The 21,612-nt window shown below is 52.4% G+C and overlaps 2 protein-coding genes across 3 annotated transcripts; both read left to right on the top strand.

The window, feature by feature from the left end:
- The first annotated feature begins 295 nt into the window (after positions 1–295).
- Positions 296–3,749, top strand: NME4 (NME/NM23 nucleoside diphosphate kinase 4). Its single transcript, XM_032425875.1, has 5 exons — positions 296–403; positions 1,981–2,114; positions 2,376–2,477; positions 2,589–2,701; positions 3,210–3,749. The coding sequence occupies exons 1-5, from the start codon at positions 313–315 to the stop codon at positions 3,331–3,333; spliced, it is 564 nt and encodes a 187-aa protein (XP_032281766.1). The 5' UTR covers positions 296–312; the 3' UTR covers positions 3,334–3,749.
- Positions 3,750–5,060: 1,311 nt separating this feature from the next.
- DECR2 (2,4-dienoyl-CoA reductase 2) lies at positions 5,061–21,109 on the top strand. 2 transcript variants are annotated; one of them, XM_032426003.1, is made up of 9 exons: positions 5,061–5,318; positions 14,053–14,121; positions 15,439–15,490; positions 16,034–16,169; positions 17,429–17,553; positions 17,625–17,718; positions 17,925–18,029; positions 18,506–18,723; positions 19,814–21,109. In XM_032426003.1, exons 1-8 carry the CDS (start codon positions 5,239–5,241, stop codon positions 18,721–18,723), a joined length of 879 nt encoding a protein of 292 aa, XP_032281894.1. In that variant the 5' UTR covers positions 5,061–5,238; the 3' UTR covers positions 19,814–21,109. The 2 variants fall into 2 exon arrangements, with proteins under 2 accessions (XP_032281894.1, XP_032281895.1); XM_032426004.1 differs by lacking the exon at positions 14,053–14,121 and having other exon boundaries at positions 5,074–5,318.
- The last annotated feature ends 503 nt before the right edge of the window (positions 21,110–21,612 follow it).

The following is a 21,612-nucleotide window of genomic DNA, read 5'->3' as shown; positions in this document are numbered from 1 at the left end:
GCCCCACCCACCCCTTCCCTCCTCCCCGCCCTCCCCTTCTCTCACCCTCTTCTCCCTCCGCCCCGCCCTCCCCTTCTCTCGCCCCCTCCCTCCACCCCGCCCACCTCTTCCCGCCTCCTCTCTCCGCCCCGCCCCTTCTCTCTCCCCTCCTTCTCCCTCCGCCCCTCCCACCCCTTCCCTCCCCCTTCCTCCCTCCGCCCCGCCCCCGCCTTCTCTCGCCCCTCCCTCTCCCTCCGCTCCGCCCTTTCTCCCTCGGGGCTCAGTCGCCCGCGCTCTTTTTGCGCTCAGCCAGCGGCCCGCGGGCCGAGGGTCATGGGCGGCCTCTTGGGGCGCGCGGCGCTGCCGGGGCTGCTGAGCGGCCCGCGGGCCCCGGGCCCGAGCCTGCTCGCACGCCCGAGCTCGGGTGAGTGGCCCGCGACCGGCGAAGGAGGGAGGCGGGCGGGGGGGCGTAGCCCGGCCTTTGTTGGCGCGCGTGCGACCCCGTGGCTGCCTGATTCTGTAGATGGCCTCGGGTTCTCGCCGGGCGGGCCGGGGGCGCCCTGCACGTCTTTCCCCACGTCTCACTGTCCCCCGCTCCGATCCACCCACCGCCCCAGGTTGCTCGGGGGCAGGGGGCCCCTGAGGGCTCCAGAGCAGGAGGCCTGGTGGCCACAGTAGATAGTGGTGAGGGTCCCAGCGGACTGGGGCTGCTGGTGGTGGGGGGGAACATTTGGAGCAGATGAACACTCCCCACGGGGCCGCCGCCCTCGGGGTGTTTTCTCCAGGCCTTAACTCCGTCTGGTCCATCCCCGTCTGGGGTCCTAGGGCCCGTATCTGTAGCCGGTTCTCGCCCTGACTGCGGCACACAGGGCGCTCCCTGAGAGCCAGATGTCTTGGTGTTCCCAGCGCAGGAGGGAGTGAACTGCTATCTTCCGAGGGACAGGCCAGCTGGCAGCAGGCCAGGCTGCACGGAGCCCTAGGCACTGGGCTTTAGGGGCACAAACCAGCCCCCGGGGGCTTCCTGCGCTGGGCTTCGTTCAGCCCTGAAGTGAAGTGGTGGGCGCCCACAGCCTGCGGTCCAGGCCCAGCGCATCTTATGGGGTTGGGAAAGGGCAGCTGCAGACACCCCCGGGGACACTGGCCTGCCCTGGCTCTATCATTTGTCTTCCAGTTCTGCTCTCCCCCTGAGCAGAACTTGGCAGGACATCCAGGGTGTAGGCTCCTCTCAAAAGCACGTTTGGCCCTGGACCCAGGGCTGAGGGTCAGTGTAACTCTGTGGCCTGGGGCTATAAGGGGTGATGGTGCCTCCGGTCTTGCCGGCAGTGTCCCCTAGAGGACAGGACTGGGCCAGGGCTCAGTCCTGTACTTGGGTCCGGAAGCCGCTTGCCTTGAAACCCTCCAGCAGCACAGAGCTCCTCTGGCCAAGGAGGTTTTAAGTGGAGGAGCCCTCTAGAGTCTCCTCACCTGCAGACAGGAGCCCGTCTACCCGGCTTCTCAGTCCCTAGCTCCCTTGTGTCCTGCTGTGTGTGGCCCACCTGGGGGGGAGTGCACCGCACTACTCCCTGGCTCCCTGCCCTTCCTTCACCTCAGACCCACAAGATGAGCTTTGGGTCCTCCCTCATGGGGCAGGCTGGGAGTTCAGACGGCTAGGACAGGAGTGGAAAGCAAGGCCAACAACATGCTCTCTTTCCAGTGTGGCCTCTTTGGGCCTCTGTGTGGCCACTGAGCCCAGCTGTGCCTCCCCAGCTCTTGAAGATGCCTTCTCAGGGACATTGGATCCATCATGGGAGGAGCCATGGCCCCTCCCGACAGACTGGATGCACCAGGGGGCCCACTACCCTGTTGGTCCCTGAAAGGCAGAGTCATGCTGGGCCTTTGTTGGCTGTGGACCCTGCACTTCTCCCCTCCACGGCTGCTCTGGTGACCCCTGGGTTGTGGCAGGGGCATCCAGGTTCAGGGAGACGTGAAAGGGCGAGGCACCTGATTCCCCTTCTTCTAAAGGAGGGTCCTCCTGGACCCGGGAGCGGACCCTGGTTGCAGTGAAGCCAGATGGGGTGCAGCGGCGGCTTGTTGGGGATGTGATCCAGCGCTTTGAGAGGAGGGGCTTCAAGCTGGTGGGGATGAAGATGCTGCAGGTACCTGGGTTCTCGACCGGTGGGTGTCCTTGAGGGGGGTGGGGGGCTTCTCATGGACCTCAGCCCTTCATATCTCAGCCCTGTATCAGGAGGAGTATCCTGGTGTTGGCAGTAGAAGGAGGGGTGGGGAGGTATCTGCTGGTGTGCCAGCCCATGTAGGTGTTACTTGCCAAGTGCCCTGAAGTCAGGACACCATGATCACTGCCCCAGTGCCCAGCGGCTCCAGGGGCTCCTCTCACCCCTTGCCCCAATGCCACCCAGGCGCCAGAGAGAGTCCTTGCTGAGCACTACCATGACCTGCAGAGGAAGCCCTTCTACCCAGCCCTCATCAGCTACATGACCTCCGGCCCCGTGGTGGCCATGGTATGGCAGGCAGGGGCGGTGGAAAGGGTGGAGGGCCCTGGGCTGAGCCCAGAGCTGCTGAGTCCTTGGTGATCCCCACCTCTCCCAACCTCTTTTATCTCTGTGCTGCAGGTCTGGGAAGGCCCCAACGTGGTCTGCTCCTCAAGGGCCATGGTAGGACACACCAACTCAGCTGAGGCTGCCCCTGGCACCATCAGGGGGGACTTCAGCATCCACATCAGCAGGTCTGGGGGCCCTGACACACTCAAGCCACTGGAGCTGATGGGCCAGCTCATTAGGGTTGAGGAGGGTCTGAGTGTGGGGTGGTAGTCTGCTCCTAAGGCAGACCCATGGGACCTGGGCATCTCGCTGGGCCACAGTAAAGCCACAAGAGATTTTCCATGCTGGGATGTCACACACAGGAGGTGATAAAGCATTCTCTATGCATTGTGTGTGTACTCTTTCATCATTTCCTATTACCTGACTCTGTCTTGCCAGACACCCTGAGGGGTTGGCATGGGACAACTGGTGGGAACATGAGGCTCCCAAAAATGGTCTGGGTTGGTCATGAGGTTGTGGGTAAGAGGCCAAGATCAGGCTGGAACCAGTCTTCCAGTCCTGTTCTTGCTTTCTCCTCTGCTCAATGCCGGTCTTGCTCTTCTTGATGGTCAGTGATTAGCAGATAGTTCCCGGGACCCCCAAGGTGCACACTGAAGTCTGTGCCTTACTTTTGCTGCTTACTATTTGGCACAGGAACATCATCCATGCCAGCGACTCCGTGGAGGGGGCCCAGAGGGAGATCCAGCTATGGTTTCAGAGCAGTGAGCTGGTGGACTGGGCAGACGAAGGCCACCAGAGAAGCATCTACCCACCCTGAGCACTCAGGCTGCCCTCAGCCACCCCAGCAGCCACCCAGGATCAACTACCTCTCGTCCAGAACTTGAGCCCACACCCATGGTCTGCCCTTCTGTCCCAGACCACCTCCCTGTCTACCTTCTGCCCCACCCCAGCCCAGAGGGGTTGAGCAACCAACTTTATGTGCCTTTTAGTATCCTAAGCCAGTAAGAAATCGGACCAAATCCTTTCTGTACCAAAGTGCCAGATAACCTTTGGGGCGTCTCCAAAAGTGTGTAGTGTAACCTCCCTTCCCCCAAAGGGGGGTGGGACATTAAAATTTGCTGTGTTGTGTAGGGGGGTGGATCGTTTATTACAGTTTCTGCCATCTCTGAGGTAGGACTTTATGCAAAGTTGTAAGAGTTTGAGAGTAGAAATAAAGCTTACTCTCACACACCAGTAGGGGATCGATAACTTTGTTGAATGTATCAGACAGGCAGTGGTCCAAAGACCTACAGCCCAAAATGTGGGAGAATCCAAGCTGAGTCCCGGAGCTGGTGCTGCTTCAGCCCCCATTCATCTGATCATGCTGCATGAGGAGCTGCCTGCCTTGGGCAGGACTTGAGAGTGGCAAAAAGGGGTGATTATGGGGCCCGCTAAAACCACCCCTGGGGCAGAAGGCCTTTCATGGCCTCATATGGTGGAGACTGACTGGAGCTGCCTGTGTCCACTTATTTTCATGTTGGCACTATACACATCACACCTCACCCCAGTCCTCAGATGTGTCCCTGGTCACTTATCACGGGTACTGTACATTGCATATCATGACACCTGCTGCAGCCACCTTGGTCCTCACTTACTCTACTTTTTGACATCTTTAAGATTATTTATTTATTTATTTATTTGACGGAGAGATAGAGCAGGAACACAAGCAGGTGGAGTGGGAGAGGGAGAAGTAGGCTTCCTGCTGAGCAGTGAGCCCGATGCAGGGCTCGATCCCAGGACCCTGGGATCATGACCTGAGCCGAAGGCAGACGCTTAACAGCTGAGCCACCCAGGCGCCACCTTTTTGACATCTTTATAAACGATGCCCTGATCCTGGATTTACAGCACCTGTTGCTACCTGTGCCTCCACGTGATGGCACCGATGAAGTGCCCTGACTTTCTTAATCGGTCATCAAACAGGTCATTTTAGGAATTGGCACTGGGGTTGGCCGCGTGAGGGGAAGGCTTTTCTTAGGGAACCCCCCCTCCCGCCTCATACGCCTGCGCGCGCCGCGACCGAATTCTAGTCCCAGCAGGCGGCGCGGCAGCGGTGAACAGAAAATCCTAGGAGGAGCTAGGGCCGCTATGGGCGTGGCTAGCAGGCCGTGGGCCGCTGTGGGAGGAGCGTCACTGGAGGAACAGGTGGGGGCTGTGGGCGGGGCGTCCAGGGAAGAACAAGAGGCAGCTGTGGGCGGGGTTCGTGGGGCGGTCGGGTGCCGTGGGCGGGGCGTCCTGGGAGGGACCAAGAGGAAGCTGTGGGCGGGGCTAGCGGGGCGTCCTGGGCGGAACAGGAGACCGCTGTGGGCAGGGCGTGATGGGAGGAACAGGAGGCGGGTGTGGGCGGGGCTAGCGGGGTGACCTGGGAGGAACCAGGAGACCGCTGTGGGCGGGGCGTGCTGGGAGGAACAGGAGGCAGCTGTGGGAGGGGCTAGCGGGGCGTCCTGGGAGGAACCAGGAGACCGCTGTGGGCGGGGCTGGCGGGGCGTCCTGGGCGGAAGAGGAGGTGGCTGTGGGCGGGGCTAGCGGGGCGGTCGGATGCCGAGGACCGGCTGGCTGGATCTCGGTCCTCCCCAGTTGTAGGGCGCTGACGGCTTGAGAGCGCGGCGGGTCTCGGAGGCCCCGCTGCTGCCGGATTCGGGCAGGTCCCTACTGTCTTCGCCACCCCCGGCCCGCACCGAGAGCCATGGCCCAGCCGCCGCCCGACGTCAGTGAGGACGAGTGTCTCCCTGAGTACCGCCATCTCTTCTGCCCCGACCTGCTCTGGTGAGGGCCGAGTTGGGGGCTCCCGAGGCGGGGGCTGCTGCCTCTGCAGAAGTGGCTTGGGAGCTGCGGTTTTACTGGGATGTGTGCGGACCCCGTGCCTGGCGGCCGGACCGTCCAGATATCTAGGTAGTCCTGGGGACGCAAGCGCTCTGGTATTTTAACCTTTGCAGTGTTGGGAGCACGTTTTGTCTTGGTCAGTGGGGGCGGGTGTTCCCAGGGGTAGTCCTGGGAGGGTGGGAGTGAGGGGCAGGTGGAGGAAGGCTTGTATGTCTTGAGAACCTTTCTCACCTAATTGATAACCTCATTATTATTTCCAAGTAGGCTCCATGCCCAACGTGGGGCTTGAACTCATGACCCTGAGATCCAAAGTTTCAGGGTCTATTGACTTAGCCACTCAGGCGCCCCTTAACTGATAACTTTCTGAATAGAGCTTTTTAGGTTGAAATAATTTTTCATGAAGACCCAGAAAGCCTAGGAATGCAGGCTTTAAAACGCAGCGTTTCATTTTCTTACAAAAGTCATCATGTTTTCTTGTCAACAATTCAAATCTGATAGAAGTGCCCAGTGAACAGGGTCAAAGTCTTCAGAGAACCACTGGCTTCCCCCCACCCCTAAGTCAACAGGGATCTCTCCCTCTCCTTTTCTTTAAATTTCAAGACTTTTATTCTGACTGTTCCTTTTTATTTTTAAATATATATATATTTTTAATAAAGATTTTATTGATTTATTTGACAGAGAGAGACACAGTGAGAGAGGGAACACAAGCAGGGGGAGTGGGAGAGGGAGAAGGAGAAGCAGGCTTCCTGCTGAACAGGGAGCCCGATGCGGGGCTCGATCCCAGGACTCTGGGATCATGACCTGAGCCGAAGGCAGACGCTTAACCGACTGAGCCACCCAGGCGCCCCATTTTTAAATATTTTTAAATAATATATCTTTTTAAAATTTAAATTCAATGAACATATAGTGTGTTAATAGTTTCAGAGGTAGAAGTCACTGAGTCATCAGTTCATATTAACACCCAGTGCTCCTTACATCATGTGCCCTCCCCAATGTCTGTCACCCAGTTACCCCATCCCTCCACTCCCCTCCCCTCCAGCAACCCTCAGCTTGTTTCCTAGAGTTAAGAGTCTCTCATGGGTTGTCTCCCTCTCTGATTTTGTCTTGTTTTATTTTTCCTTCCCTTCCCCTATGATCCTCTGTTTTGTTTTTAAATTCCACCTATCAGTGAGATCATATGGTAATTGTCTTTCTCTGATTGGCTTATTATGCTTAGCATAATGCCCTCTAGTTCCATCCATGTCGTTGCAAATGGTAAGATTTCATTTTTTTACATTATTAAATATATATATACATTTTAAGATTTATTTATTTTATTTGTTTTTATTTATTTTTAAAGATTTTATTTATTTGACAGGGAGAGACACAGCGAGAGAGGGAACACAAGCAGGGGGAGTGGGAAAGGGAGAAGCAGGCTTCCCGCTAAGCAGGGACCCCGATGTGGGGCTCGATCCCATGACCCTGGGATCATGACCTGAGCCAAAGGCAGACGCTTAACGACTGAGCCACCCAGGCGCCCCAAGATTTATTTATTTTATAGAGAGAAGGAGATAGCATGCACATGCATGCCTGTGTGCATACATGAGCAGGGGTAGGGCAGGCAGAAGGAGAGGGAGAGAATCTCAAGCAGACTCCCCGCTGACAACCCTGAGATCATGACCTTAGCCAAAATCAAGAGTCAGATGCTTAACTGACTGAGCTACCCAGGCACCCCATATATTTAAAACCAGTATGGAAATCTTTGTTTTTTAATGGAATACTATGCCATTTATATTTATGGTAATTAATGATATAAGGGTTTCATTTTTTTGATGGCTGCATAATATTCCATTGTATATGTACATATCCGTTGATGGACATCTGGGCTCTTTCCATAGTTTGGCTATTGTGGACATTGCTGCTATGAACACTGGGGTGCATGTGCACCTTTGGATTACTACATTTTTTTTTCTTTTTGAAGATTTTCTTTATTTGACAGAGAGACAGTGAGAGAGGGAATACAAGCAGGGGGAGTGGGAGAGGGAGAAGCAGGCTTCCTGCTGAGCTGGGAGTTCTATGTGGGGCTCGATCCCAGGACACTGGGATCATGACCCCAGCTGAAGGCAGATGCTTAACGACTGAGCCACCCAGGTGCCCCGATCACTACATTTCTATCTTTGGAGTAAATACCTAGTAGTGCAATTGCTGGGTCATAAGGGAGCTCTACTTTCAACTTTTTGAGGGACCTCCTTACTGTTTTCCGGCTGCACTGGCTTACATTCCCACCAAGAGCGTAGGAGGGTTCCCCTTTCTCCACATCCTTGCCAACATCTGTCGTTTCCTGATTTGCTAATTTTAGCCATTCTGATCCGTGTGAGGTAGTGTCTCATCATGGTTTTGATTTGTATTTCCCTGATGCTGAGTGATGTGGAGCATTTATTCATGTGTTTGTTGGCCATTTGTATGTTTTCTTTGCAGAAATGTCTGTTCATGTTTTCTGCCCATTTCTTGATTGGATTATTTGTTCTTTGGGTTAGTTCTTTTTTTTTTTTTTTTTTAGATTTTTTAATTTTCCAGAGGGGGGGAGAGAGAGAGAGAGAACACAAACAGGGGGAGCGGCAGGCAGAGGGGGAAGCAGGATCCCCACCGAGCAAGAAGCCCGATCAATGCGGGCCTCTGGAATCATGACCTGAGCCAAAGGCAGGTGCTTAACTGACTGAGCCACCAGGGGTCCCTAGTTCTTTTTTTTTTTAAATTTGTGTGTTTGTGTGTGTGTGAGAGAGAGAGAGAGAGTGAGAGCGTGCGTGAGCACACAAGCAGGGGGAGCGGCAGGCAAAGGGAGAAGCAGGCTCCCCACTGAGCAAGGAGCCTGTCGCAGGACTCGATCCCAGGACCCTGGGATCCCGACCTGAGCCAAAGGCAGATGCTTAACCAACTGAGCCACCCAGATGCCCCTGATAAGTTCTTTATAGATCTTGGATACTAGCCCTTTATTTGATATGTCATTTGCAAATATCTTCTCCCATTCTGTCAGTTGTCTTTTCGTTTTGTTGACTGTTTCCTTTGCTGTGCAGAAGCTTTCTATCTTGATGAAGTCCCAATAGTTCATTTTTGCCCTTGCTTCCCTTGCCTTTGGCGATGTTTCTAGGAAGAAGTGGCTGCAGCTGAAGTCGAAGAGGTTGCTGCCTGTGTTTTCCTCTAGGATTTTGATGGACTCCTGTCTCACATTTAGGTCTTTCAACCATTTTGAGTCTTTTTTGTGTGTGTGGTGTAAGGAAATGGTGCAGTTTCATTCTTCTGCATGTGGCTGTCCAGTTTTCCCAACACAATTTGTTGAAGGGACTGTCTTTTTTCCATTGGACATTCTTTCCTGCTTTGTCGAAGATTAGTTGACCATAGAGTTGAGGGTCCATTTCTGGGCTCTCCATTCTGTTCCATTGATCTATGTGTCTGTTTTTATGCCAGTACCATGCTGTCTTGATGATTACAGCTCTTTAATAGAGCTTGAAGCCAGGCATTCTGAGGCCCCCAGCTTTGGTTTTCTTTTTCAACAATCCCCTGGTGATTCGGGGTCTTTTTTGGTTCCATACAAATTTTAGGATTATTTGTTTCAGTTCTGTGAAAAAAGTTGATGGTATTTTGATAGGGATTGCATTGAATGTGTAGATAGCTCTAGGTAGCATAGACATTTTCACAATATTTGTTCTTCCAATCCATGAGCATGGAACATTTCTCCATTTCTTTCTTTTTTTCTTTTTTCTTTTTTTTAAAGATTTTATTTATTTTTTGACAGAAAGAGAGACAGTGAGAGGGGGAACACAAGGAGGGGGAGTGGGAGAGGGAGAGGCAGGCTTTCCGCCGAGCAGGGAGCCTGATGCGGGGCTTGATCCCAGGACCGTGGAATCATGACCTGAGCCGAAGGCAGATGCTTAATGACTGAGCCACCCAGGCGCCCCATTTCTTTCTTTCTTTCTTTTTTTTTTTTAAAGATTTTTTATTTTATTTATTTGACAGAGAGAGAGACAGCGAGAGAGGGAACACAAGCAGTGGGGGAGTGGGAGAGGGAGAAGCAGTCTTCCCGCTGAGCAGGGAGCCCGATGTGGGGCTCGATCCCAGGACCTTGGGATCATGAACCGAGCCAAAGGCAGATGCCTAACGACTGAGCCACCCAGGCGCCCCATTTCTTTCTTTTTTAAAAAAGATTTTATTTATTTGAGAGAGAGAGCATGAGCAGAGGCAGGGGTAGAGGGAGAGGAAGAAACAGATTCCCCGCTGAGCAGGGACCCTGATGTGGGACTCAATCCCACGACCCTGGGATCATGACCTGGGCCAAAGGCAGATGCTTAACCGACTGAGCCACCCAGGCACCCACGTTTTTCCATTTCTTTGTGTCTTCCTCTATTTCTTTCATGAGCGTTCTATAGTTTTCTTTTTCTTTTCTTTTATTTTTAAAGATTTTATTGATTGGGATGCCTGAATGGCTCAGTCAGTTAAGCATTTGCCTTCAGCTCAGGTCATGATCCCAGGGTCCTGAGATCGAGCCCCACGCGGGGCTCTCTGCTCTGTGGGGGGCCTGCTTCTCCCTCCACCTTGTGCTCCCCCTGCTTGTGCTCTCTCTCTGTCAAATAAAAAAATAAAATCCTTTAAAAAATAAAGATTTTATTGATTTATTTGAGAGAGAGGGAGCACAGAGGGAGTGGGAGAGGGAGAAGCAGACTCCCTGCTGAGTAGAGAGAGCCTGATGTGGGGCTTGATCCCAGTACCTTGAGATCATGACCTGAGCTGAAGGCAGACACCCCAGGTGCCCCTCTATAGTTTTCTGAGTACAAATCCTTTACCTCTTTGGTTAGGTTTATTCCTATGTATCTTCCAGTTTTTGGTGCAGTTGTAAATGTGATGGATTCCTTAATTTCTCTTTCTTCAGTCACATTGTTAGAGTATAGAAATGCAACTGATTTCTGTGCATTGATTTTATATCCTGCCATTTTGCTGAATTCCTGTATGAATTCTAGCAAGTTGGGGGTGGAACCTTTTGGGTTTTCTACATAGGGTATCATGTCATCTGCAAACAGTGAGAGTTTGACTTCTTTGTGGATTCGGATGCGTTTTATTTCTTTTTGTTGTCTGATTGCTGAGGCTAGTACTTCTAGTATTATGTTGAACAGCAGTGGTGATAGTGGGCGTCCCTGTCGTGTTCCTAACTGTAGGGGAAAAGCTCTCAGTTTTTCCTCATTGAGGTTGATATTCGCTGGGGGCTTTTTGTATATGGCTTTCATGATATTGAGGTATGTTCCTTCTATCCCTACACTGTGAAGAGTTTTAATCAAGAAAATTTGCTGTACTTTGTCAAATGCTTTTTCTGCATCTATTGAGAGGATCATATGGTTCTTGTTCCTTCTTTTATTAATGTAGTGTATCACATTGATTGATTTGTGGATGTTGAACCACCCTTGCAGCCCAGGAATAAATCCCACTTGATAGTGGTGAATAATCCTTTTAATGTACTGTTGGATCCCACTGGCTAGTATCTTGGTGAGAATTTTTGCATTCATGTTCATCAGGGATATTGGTTTGTAATTCTCCTTTTTGGTGGGGTCTTTGGTTTTGGGATCAAGGTAATGCTAGCCTCATAGAAAGAGTTTGGAAGTTTCCTTCTGTTTCTATTTTTTGGAACAGTTTCAGAATAGGTATTAATTCTTCTTTAAATGTTTGGTAGAATTCCCCTGGGAAGCCATCTGGCCCTGGGCTTTTGTTTGTTGGGAGATTTTTGATGACTGCTTCAATTTCCTTGCTGGTTATGGGTCTGTTCAGGTTTTCTATTTCTTCCTGGTTCAGTTTTGGTAGTTTATACATCTCTAGGAATGCATCCATTTCTTCCAGATTGTCTAATTTGTTGGCATATAGTTGCTCATAATGTTGTATTTCTTTGGTGTTGGTTGTGATCTCTCCTCTTTCATTCATGATTTTATTTATTTGATCCTTTCTCTTTTCTTTTTGATAAGTCTGGCCAGGGGTATATCAATCTTATTAATTCTTTCAAAGAACCAGCTCGTAGTTCATTGATCTGTTCTACTGTTCTTTTGGTTTCTATTTCATTGATTTCTGCTCTGATCTTTATTATTTCTCTTCTCCTGCTGGGTTTAGGCTTTATTTGCTATTCTTTCTTCAGCTTCTTTAGGTGTAAGGTTAGGTTGCATATTTGAGACCTTTCTTGTTTCTTGAGAAAGGCTTGTTTTTGAAGATTTTATTTATTTATTTATTTATTTATTTGACAGAGAGAGTGAGAGAGCACAAGCAGGGGGAGTGGCAGGCAGAGGGAGAGGGAGAAGCAGGCTCCCCACTGAGCAAGGAGCCCAACACAGGGCTCGATCCCAGGGCCCTGGGATCATGACCTGAGCTGAAGGCAGATGCTTAACCGACTGAGCCACCCAGGTGCCCCTCGTGAGAAATGCTTGTATTGCTATATAATTCCCTCTTAGGAACGCCTTTTCTGCATCCCAAAGGTTTTGAACAGTTGTGGTTTTATTTTCACTTGTTTCTATGATTTTTTCAAATTCTTCTTTAATTTCCTGGTTGACCCATTCATTCTTTAGTAGGGTGCTCTTTAACCTCCGTGTATTTGAGTTCTTTCCATATTTCCTCTTGTAATTGAGTTCAAGTTTCAAAGCATTGTGGTCTGAAAATATGTAGGGAATGATCCCAGTCTTTTGATACCGGTTGAGGCCTGATTTGTGACCCAGTATGTGACCTGTTCTGTAGACTGTTCCATGTGCACTCAAGAAGAATGTCGATTCAAAGCCCTTATTTCCTTGTTGCTCTTTTGCTTAGATGATCTGTCCATTACAGTGAGTGGAGTGTTAAAGTCCCCTACTATTATTGTATTAGTACCAGTGTGTTTCTTTAATTTTGTTATTAATTGGCTTATATAATTGGCTGTTTCTATGTTAGGGGCATAAATATTTACAATTGTTTCTTGTTGGATAGACCTTTTAATTATGATATAGTGTCCTTCCTCATCTCCTTAAAGTCTTTGACTTAAAATCTAATTTGTCTGATATAAGGATTGCTACTCCAGCTTTCTTTCTTTTCTTTTTTTTTTTTAAGATTTTCTTTATTTATTTGTCAGAGAAAGAGAGCATGTGCTCTCTCGAGAGCAAGCAGCAGACAGAGGGAGAAGCAGGCTCCCCACCAAGCAAGGAGCCAGATGCGGGGCTCGAACCCAGGATCATGACCTGAGCCGAAGGCAGACACTTAACCATCTGATCCACCCAGGCGTCCCATCCCCAGCTTTCTTTTATGTCCATTAGCATGATAGTTCTCCACCCCCTCACTTTCAATCTGGAGGTGCCTTGGGTTTAAAATGAGTCTCTTGTAAGCAGCATATCCATGGGTCTTGTTTTTTTATCCAGTCTGGTCCCCTGTGTTTTTTGGTTGGGGCATTTAGCCCATTTATATTCAGGGTAACTATTGAAAGATATTAATTTAGTGCCATTGTGTTACCTGTAAAGTCATTGTTCCTGTAGATTGTCTCTGTTCCTTTCTGGTCTGTGTTGCTTTTGGGCTCTCTGTTCGCTTAAAGGATCCCCTTTAATATTTCTTGCAGGGCTGGTTTAGTGATCACAAATTCTTTTAGTTTCTGTTTGTCTTGGAAGCTTTTTATCGCTCCTTCTATTTTGAATGACATCCTTGCTGGATCAAGTGTTCTTGGCTACGTATTTTTCTCATTTAGCGCCCTGAATATATCATGCCAGTCCTTTCTGGCCTGCCAGGTCTCTGTGGATAGGTCTGCTGCCAATCTAATGTTTCTACCCTTATAGGTTATGGACCTCTTGTCCCAAGCTGCTTCCAGGATTTTCTCTTTGTCTCTGAGATTTGCAAGCTTCACTATTATATGTCGGGGTGTTGACCTGTTTTTATTGATTTTGAGGAGGGTTCTCTGTGCCTTCTGGACTTGATCCTTCCCCAGATTAGGGAAGTTCTCAGCTATTATTTGCTCCCATATACCTTCTGCCCCTCTCTCTTTCTTCTTCTTCTGGGATCCCAATTATTCTAAGATTGTTTCACTTTATGGTATCCCTTATCTCTCAAATTCTCCCCTCGTGATCCAGTAGTTGTTTATCTCTTTCTCAGTTTCTTTATTCCCCATCATTTTGTCTTGTCACTAATTCTGTCTTTTGCCTCATCTATCCTAGCAGTTAGAGCCTCCATTTTTGGTTGCATCTCGTTAATAGCCTTTTTTGATTTTGACTTGTTTGGATTTTAGCTCTTTTATTTCTCCAGAAAGGGATTCTCTAGTGTCTTCTATGCTTTTTTCAAGCCTAGGTAGTATCTTTATAATTGTCATTCTGAACTCTCGTTCTGACATCTTACTTATGTCCACATTGATTAGATCCCTGGCAGTGAGCACTTCCTCTTGTTCTCTTTTTTGAGGTGAGTTTTTCCATCTTGTCTTTCTGTCCAGAGAAGAATAGATGAAAGAGAGAACAAAATACTAAAATGGCAACAATGACCCCAGAGAACTATGCACTAAATAAATCAGAAGAGAGCCAAAACTGAGAAAAAAAAAAAAAAGAATGAGAGAGAGAATATCATCAGACAGGTGAACAGAACAGAGCAATACACTGGACCCTGTGTTTATTTTGGTCTGTTTGTTAGAAACTAGGGACCTATCTCTTTAAAGTGCCTCCTGTTTTCTTAGGGACAAAGTGGCCTTCATCCCAGGTGGCGGCTCTGGGATCGGGTTCCGGATTGCTGAGATTTTTATGCGGTGAGCACTGCTCTGGGTACTCTGTGCACTCCCACCCCCTGAAACTCGCCCCACCTTGCATGGACCCTGTTGGATCCCTGGGCAAGAGGCTGGTGGGTGGTAGGAACTCCTCTAGGCAACAGGCCACCAGAGAGCATCTGAAAGGCGTCATATGCTTTCCTGGAGGACGCAGGACTCTAGGGTCTCCTCCTAGAGGTTAGTTGAGACTGTGGCTCTGGCCTCAGCACCCCCATTTGTACAAAGAGGAAGGGTTCAACAGGTTGAGGTAACTCTACTGCCAAGCTCCCTAGGGTCTTGCCAAGCCAGGGTCAGGGTGAGCCAAGTTGACCCCAGCAGTGTGCAGAGCACAGTGTCTCTTGAGACACAAGATCTGTGACCTTATGTCCAGGTCAACTGCTTGTGACCCCCACTGAGGAAAGGGCCAGAGTTAGGCTGGGGTTGGGGGAAAGAGGAAGCCTGTTGATATCCTATCGAACCCTTCCCAGTTTTCTCCAGGCCCCCACTTTTCTTTTCTTTTCTTTTTTTTTTTTAAGATTTTATTTTATTTATTTATTTGAGAGAGAGCACAAGAGGAGGTAGGGTCAGAAGGAGGAGCAGACTTCCTGCCCAGCCGGGAGCCTGATGCAGGACTTGATCCCGGGACTCCGGGATCATGACCTGAGCCAAAGGCAGTCGCTTAACTGACTGAGCCATCCAGGTGCCCTGGGCCCCCACTTTTCATACCAGAGGGGTAGGTCTCACTAGATGAGATTTGGGGATTCATCCATTCCAGGTGAATTCATTTTCCAAGCTGGTGGCTGTGTGCATGCTGCTTCTCTGAGCATGGCCAGCTGTGCTGAGGGTCATTTTGAGGATTAGGTGGGACCTGCTTAGCAGGTGGTAGACACTGTTGTTACTGTGACGCCGAGTTTGTGAGGCAGGGCAGGCACCCTGGCCGCAGAATGGGCCCTCCCTATTCTTCACTCCAACCTCATAGGGAGAGGCCAGGGGGACCCAGCAGGCCCCATGCAGGTGCCTGGGCTGTGCGTCTGAGGCTCCAGCCGCTTCAGTGCTGTGCACATGGTGTTTGGGGCAGGGCCCACAGCTCTGTGTGGCTGGGATACCCTGTGCCAGAGAGACCCAGACAAGACACCCCCGGGTGAGCACCAACGGTGCCGCTCTGCTTTGCTCAGGCCCCTGTGTTCTTTGCAAGCTGTGCCTTTGGACACAGCCTAAGAGACCCTTGGGGGAAAGGAGCTGTGCCTAGAGTGGGCAGGAGGCCACCTGGGGGTGCCCCTGGCACCGTGCCATCCTCACACCTGCACTCTGGCTTTGCAGGCACGGCTGCCACACAGTCATCGCCAGCAGAAGCCTTCCAAGAGTGTCAAAGGTGAGGGGGTCTTTCCTGTGTCCACCCCATCCATGGGTGGCTCTGGGGGGTCCTGAGGCTCAGAAGATGGTGACACCAAAACCTGCCCCTTTCCCAAATGTGGAGCTTCAGTGCAAGTGGCCTCCCAAGGATATCCCAGGCTTCTTCCAAAGTCTCATTATTGTGAGGAGGCTCTCACGTTGGGTGGGACTATGGCCCCAAGAGAGATCCCGGCTCATAAGGATTTTGAGGGTGGTTCGCATGTCCCGTCCACCTGGGAGGAGACTCTTACCACTGCCCCAGCTGGTCTCTGGGCAGGGACTGGAAGTCAGCTGGAGCTGCCGTTGACCCACGGCCAGGGACCAGTGGCCTGGAGGGTAATGTGGAAGGAGGATCCGGGGGCGAGGGGAAGAGAGTGTCGCCTAGGGCTGCGGCACAGCATGGAGTGGCCACTTACCAGCTGTGCCTTCCAGAGTGGGGTCCAGCGTCACCTGGACACATCACCCTCGTCAGGTCCGGAAGCCACAGGGCTGCTGGCCACCTCTCTTCTTGTCTGGCTTCCAGGCTGCGGGAAAGCTGACTGCCGCCACTGGCCGGCGGTGCCTCCCTTTATCTCTGGACGTTCGGGCTCTCTCAGCCGTCGCAGCTGCCGTGGACCAGGCGCTGAAGGAGTTTGGGAAAATCGACATTCTTGTTAACTGTGAGTGGCTGATGGGTGAGGCCCGGGGGCTTCTGATGGGTCGGCCTCAGAACTCCCGTCCTGGGCCCCAGGCTCCGTCTGGGTCAGTGCAGTCATGGCTCAAGTGGACATCCTGGGAACTCCGCCTACTCAGAGTCAGGGTACTCTGATGTCCCAAAATTCTCCCCTTAAAAGAAAAAAAAAGGAATAGACTTAATTTTTTTAGTAGAGTTTTAGATTTACAGAGTAATTGAGCCGCTAGTACCTAGAATTCCGTGTATCCCCACACACAGTGCCCCCTGGTGTGGACAGCTTGCATTTGTAGGAGTTGATGAACCAGTATGGTCCATGCTGTTAACCTCAGTCTGCGGTTTACATCAGGTTCACTCTTTGTTGAAATTCCCTTTTAAAAACACAGGCTGTATTGATTTCCTGCAGCTAACAAGGTACCACGAGCTGAGTAGCTTAAAACAATAGAAATACGTTCTCTCATACTTGTGGAGGTCACAAATCCCAAACCAAGGTGGGGTCACCCTCCCAAGGGTCCAAGGGAGGATCTGTTCTGGGCCTTTCTCTCAGTTTCTGGTGTTGCTGGCAATCCTTGGTGCTCCTTGGCTTGGGGTGGGATCACTCCAGTCTCTGCATGGCCTCCCCCATGTGTCTCTGTGTCTTTTCTCCTTTTCTTAGGAGGACACCAATCCTTGGATTTAGGCCCCCCTAATCCCGGGTGACCTCATCTTAATTCAATTGCATCGCAAAGATCCTATTTCCAAATAAGGTCGCATTCAGAGGTACCAGGGATTAGGACTTTAGCATGTCTTTATAAATTATTATTATTATTTGAAGATTTTATTTCTTTGAGAGAGAGAGAGAGAGAGAGAGCATGAACAGGGGGAGGAGCTGAGGGATAGGGAGAAGCAGACTCTTCACCCCTATTATTATTATTATTATTGTTTTAGATGTGGGGAGGAGAGAGAGTCTTAGGCAGGCTCCATGCTCAGTGCAGAGCCCGACCCGGGGCTCAATCTCACAACCCTGAGACCATGATCTGACCTGAAATCAAGAGTTAGATGCTTAACTGACTGAGCCACCCAGGCGCCCCTTCAGCATATGTTTTTGAGGGACGTAATTCAACCCATGATATCCATCCTACCCTATCATTCAAGCATTTACCCAAGTGCTTGGGCCCCTTCCCTGTCCGGCCTGGACCACCCTGAGGGTCCATGTGTCCTAAGTGCCTGGGGCTCCAGCACCAGCCATTGTCCTCTTGCACACTGCAGGTGCAGCTGGAAACTTCCTGTGCCCTGCCAGCGCATTGTCCTTCAATGCCTTTAAGACCGTGATGGACATCGACACCTTGGGCACCTTCAACACATCTCGTGTGCTTTATGAAAAGTTCTTCAGGGTGAGTGTTCTTTCTCCCTGGGAGACGTCTCCTCTGGCCACCCACTCACTACACTCCCCCGTGTGTTACAGGACCATGGAGGGGTGATCGTGAACATCACCGCGACCCTGGGTACCCGGGGGCAGGTGCTTCAAGTGCATGCAGGCTCTGCCAAAGCAGCTGTGGGTACGGGCACCCCCTCTGGTCTGCCTGCCTGGGCTCCCTTTAGGTCCCTCTCCTGCCTGTCCGTGGAAGCCAGCAGTGTCCTAGTGAAGTTAAGCCCAGTGGTGGGCAGTGGAGAGGCCTGGCCCTGAGCCCCAACTCACACCCGAGCCACCCCAGAAAGCAGAGTAGCCCCGCACTCCCCTCATGCCTGCCTGCCTTCTCTGTAGATGCAATGACACGGCACTTGGCTGTGGAGTGGGGTCCCCAGAACATCCGTGTCAACAGCCTCGCGCCTGGCCCCATCAGTGGCACAGAGGGGTTCCGGCGGCTGGGTAAGCCTCTTGGGGAGCCCCGTGCCCCACAGTGCCTCCATGGGACCCTCTCCCACCTGGTTGGGACAGGCCCAGGAGAAGGACCACTTCCTCATGGCTCCCAGGGCTGGCAAAGAGGCTGTCTCCAAGCCAAGTCTTGGCCATTCTTGGGGAGTGCACCTGTGATAGACTAATAGTTGGCCAGACATGGACAGCTGCTCCTTGGAGGTAGAGGCCGCAGAGCTGCCGGCCTTGACACGTGAGCCAGACACAAAGGGGGGCACCCATGAACGCCTCCACAACCTTGACGGGGTGCGTGTCAGAGCCCTGTGTTTGCTCTGCGGCCGTGGCCATACCTTGCTGTTCCTGCCCTGCTGGGATGGTGCCAACAGTGCCCCCCAGTGTTCCTGGATGTGGTTTAGGGAGAGCTGGGCAGAGGAGAGTGGAGGGCCCTCGTCCTAGGGCTCACGGGGCTGAGCCTCCTTCTGCCCTTCCAGGTGGCCCCCAGGCCAGTGCCGGCACTAAGACTCTGGCCATCCCCCTGCAGAGGCTGGGCAACAAGACAGAGGTCGCCCACAGCGCACTCTACCTGGCCAGCCCTTTGGCATCCTACGTGACGGGTGCCGTGCTGGTGGTTGACGGTGGGGCATGGCTGACATTCCCCAATGACATCAAGTTGCTGGACAATTTCGCATCCTTCTCTGCGAAGCTCTAGGTGATGTGCCGCTCTCACCTTCTGGGGGTCACCTCTGTCCTTGGGCCCCTTCCTGAAACCCCCATCCAGGGGGCTGATGTTGACTGTGTTGGGCCCTGATGTGTCTCCCCTGAATCCCTTGGGTGTATTTTTAGACATGTTTTGGGCACTTTTGGGTTTTGACTACCCCAACATACCAAACCATATTAGGGCAGGGCTGAGGAGGAGTCTTCTTGAGCAGATGGGTGGTGCTGGGAGGGGCCCCAGCCCAATGTAGCTGCCCCGCAGACCTCAGGGCCTCCCTGTAAATCAGGACCCGCAGCAGCTGGGAATCCCTGTCTTTGGGAGCTCCACTGGGTGTCCTCTCTGGAGGCCTGAGGGCCTGCTGGGCCCGTGGGGATAGGGCGAGGGTGCCATTGCTCTCTGCCTTCCACTTTTCTCCCACTGATCCTGGTGCTGGGGCCAGCCTGTGAGGGCTGCACACCCTACTTCTCTGAGCAGCAGATTCCTCTGAAGAAGGCAGAGGAGGTGTTGGGCCTCTGAGCTCCTCTGTCCCCCAGACCTCTTGGGTCCCCATTGCGGGCCGGTGGCAGAAACACTCTAGGGCCATGGCTGGCTCCCATCCTGTCTCTGAGGGGTGGGTGTGGTGGAGGGACACTCCAGGAGCTCACAGCATATGGTCACACCATGAAGCCATGGTGGGAGCAGGTTTCCCTGGAGCAGGTGGGTTTGTTGGTGGACACAGGTGATGCCGAGAAGCCCCTCTTCTGAAGCCCTCTGTGGTTTGGTTGTAGGCCGACCTGTCTCAGTGCCCGTGGGATGTGGGCGGCGGGACAGCGGGAGGGTGTGGGCCCCAGGCTGGCCCCCCAGTCACTGGGATGAGGAATGCTCATCTTGGGGAGCTCTGGGAGATTGCGGAAGGGGCTGACACCCCCCCGGAGATGCACAAGGCCCGGCTGCCTGCTGATGTGGGCACTGATGTGGACCTGCAGCTTTCTTCCTACCCTAGACTGTCCACTCAGGGGTGCTGCCCAGGGGATGTGCAGGAGGCAGAAGCTGGTGCCCCTCGGCCTTCCCCTGTGACCTTGGCATCTGCCGGAATTTCTGACAGGCACAGGACGGCTGAAGCAAAGGAGCCATTCTGAAGGGAAGCTGGTCCACAGTCCCCCTGGGACTCCTCCTGCAGTGCTCCTCCCACGACTGCCTCCCACCACAAACTGGACAGTCTCAGCAGCATCTAAACCAGAGACTGGCCCCTCCTCTGGGAACTGTGCTGTGTCCACATTCCCTCCCCATGGCCCCGTCTCCCGTGCTCAGGTGGGAGTGACCGGGCAGTGAGGCCATCTGCTCACCTGGATGTCTGCCAGGGGGACTGTGACATTCTGGAGTTCCCTCTGGAGTTGACCTGGGGTCTGCGGCTGTCCCCCCTGTCTGCCCTGTCTTGCCCTGGCCTGGGAGGCCTTTGTTGTCCTCCTGCCTGTGTCCCCTGGGTGCCCTGAGGTGGCCCCACTGCCTGGCTGCAGAAACCGGGGCATCTCAGGCTCCCTGTCTTCCCTTCCTGGCTCTTCCACTTGGGGATCTTACTCCACAAGGGAAAGCCAGACCAGAGAGGCTAGAGAAGCAGGTTTGATCCCTCCCAGCCCAGGCCTGGGGTCCTGGATCTCCTCACCAGAGTGTTGGGCTGCAGATGGGATCCCCTGGCCGGGGGACATCCATCCCTCTCAGCCATTGGTGACATGGACCGGGTTGTCTTCCACCTGCCCTGGAGTCTGTCCTTTGCTGGGACATCCCCGTGGACTTAGTCCTGCACCATTCCAGGCCTGACTTTCTAGGCCCTCCACCTGGCACACAGCCCTCTCCTCCCTGTCTGTACCACCGGTTGGCATAAGCATAGGTCCTAGCATCTTGCCAATAAATGCATTTCCCTAAAAAATATTCTTTTTACTATGAGACAATTTACTGGACTTTGCAAAAGTTTGTAGAAGGAAAAGGAAGACACTTGAATCACCAGTGTGATGCAGTCATTTCAAGATGGGGATGTTTCCTTTCTGTCTTTTTTCTGCGAGGAGTTTAGAAACCTCTTCCCCCTGGTACTTGAGGCCCCCATCCTCGGCCAGGTGGAGCCCACCCTGAGGCAAGGGGAGGCCGTCTGCTTCCGTGGTGGGGGGGTCTATGCTCAGACCAGCCAGGTCCCCGAGGGGGCTACGTTACCCCACAAGGTTCTGGTCTGCTCCCAGGTTGTTGTGGTCGTGATTAGAGGATGGAGCTTGAGCCCCTGCCCCAGATGCCACGTTCACATGTTCCTTGTCCCAGTCCCTTCATTCTATGAAGAGACCCTCCCTGCCTTCGAGAGTGCACGGGGGGATCCAGGGCAGCCGAGAAGCCACCTGGCAGAGGGGTCCCTGCACTTGCTATTTAAAGGTGCTTCATGGGGCACCTGGGTGGTTCAGTCAGTTGAGCGTCCAACTCTTGATCTCAGCTCAGGTCTTGATCTCAGGGTCGTGAGTTTAAGTCCCACATGGGGCTCCATGCTGGGTGTGGAGCCTACTAAAAAAAAATAATGATAATAAAGTAAAGGTGCTTCTTGTCACGGAGAGCAGAATGTGGTGGCATCAAGTCCATCAGCAAGGAGAGAGATGGGTCCTTCTCACGCTCCTGGGTGGGAGTAGTTACTGGGGAGGGTGGCCAGTGAGAGACAGGCTGTCCTCAGAGCCGCCAGTCTGGGCTGCCGCCTCTTCCTGAAGAAGGCCCTGGGGGCTGCCAGAGGTAGGGTGACAGCCAGGCTCTGCTGCTTTTGAAGCTTGGGTGGCACAGTTGAGGTAAAAACACTGCCCCAGGGGGTCTGGTTAAGAAAGGCTGCCTGCTGGGACTGCACAGTGACTTCGTGCTGGGAGGACCGAGTCTGGAAAG

The sequence above is a fragment of the Phoca vitulina genome, unplaced genomic scaffold (assembly GCF_004348235.1).
Source record: "Phoca vitulina isolate PV1807 unplaced genomic scaffold, GSC_HSeal_1.0 scaffold33, whole genome shotgun sequence".
NCBI lineage: Eukaryota > Metazoa > Chordata > Mammalia > Carnivora > Phocidae > Phoca > Phoca vitulina.
The sequence above is the reverse complement of the archived record's forward strand: the minus strand, read 5'-3'. Positions and strand labels throughout refer to the sequence as shown.

What these genes read in the sequence shown, in the direction of transcription:
- NME4 (XM_032425875.1), top strand. Translation starts at nt 313, where the DNA reads ATGGGCGGCCTCTTGGGGCGCGCGGCGCTGCCGGGGCTGCTGAGCGGC. An exon ending in CCGGCCCCGTGGTGGCCATG is followed by an intron (nt 2,478 to 2,588) that starts GTATGGCAGGCA and finishes TCTGTGCTGCAG; the next exon opens with GTCTGGGAAGGCCCCAACGT. An exon ending in TTCAGCATCCACATCAGCAG is followed by an intron (nt 2,702 to 3,209) that starts GTCTGGGGGCCC and finishes TATTTGGCACAG; the next exon opens with GAACATCATCCATGCCAGCG.
- DECR2 (XM_032426003.1), top strand. Translation starts at nt 5,239, where the DNA reads ATGGCCCAGCCGCCGCCCGACGTCAGTGAGGACGAGTGTCTCCCTGAG. An exon ending in TTCTGCCCCGACCTGCTCTG is followed by an intron (nt 5,319 to 14,052) that starts GTGAGGGCCGAG and finishes CTGTTTTCTTAG; the next exon opens with GGACAAAGTGGCCTTCATCC. An exon ending in TTTATGAAAAGTTCTTCAGG is followed by an intron (nt 17,554 to 17,624) that starts GTGAGTGTTCTT and finishes CGTGTGTTACAG; the next exon opens with GACCATGGAGGGGTGATCGT.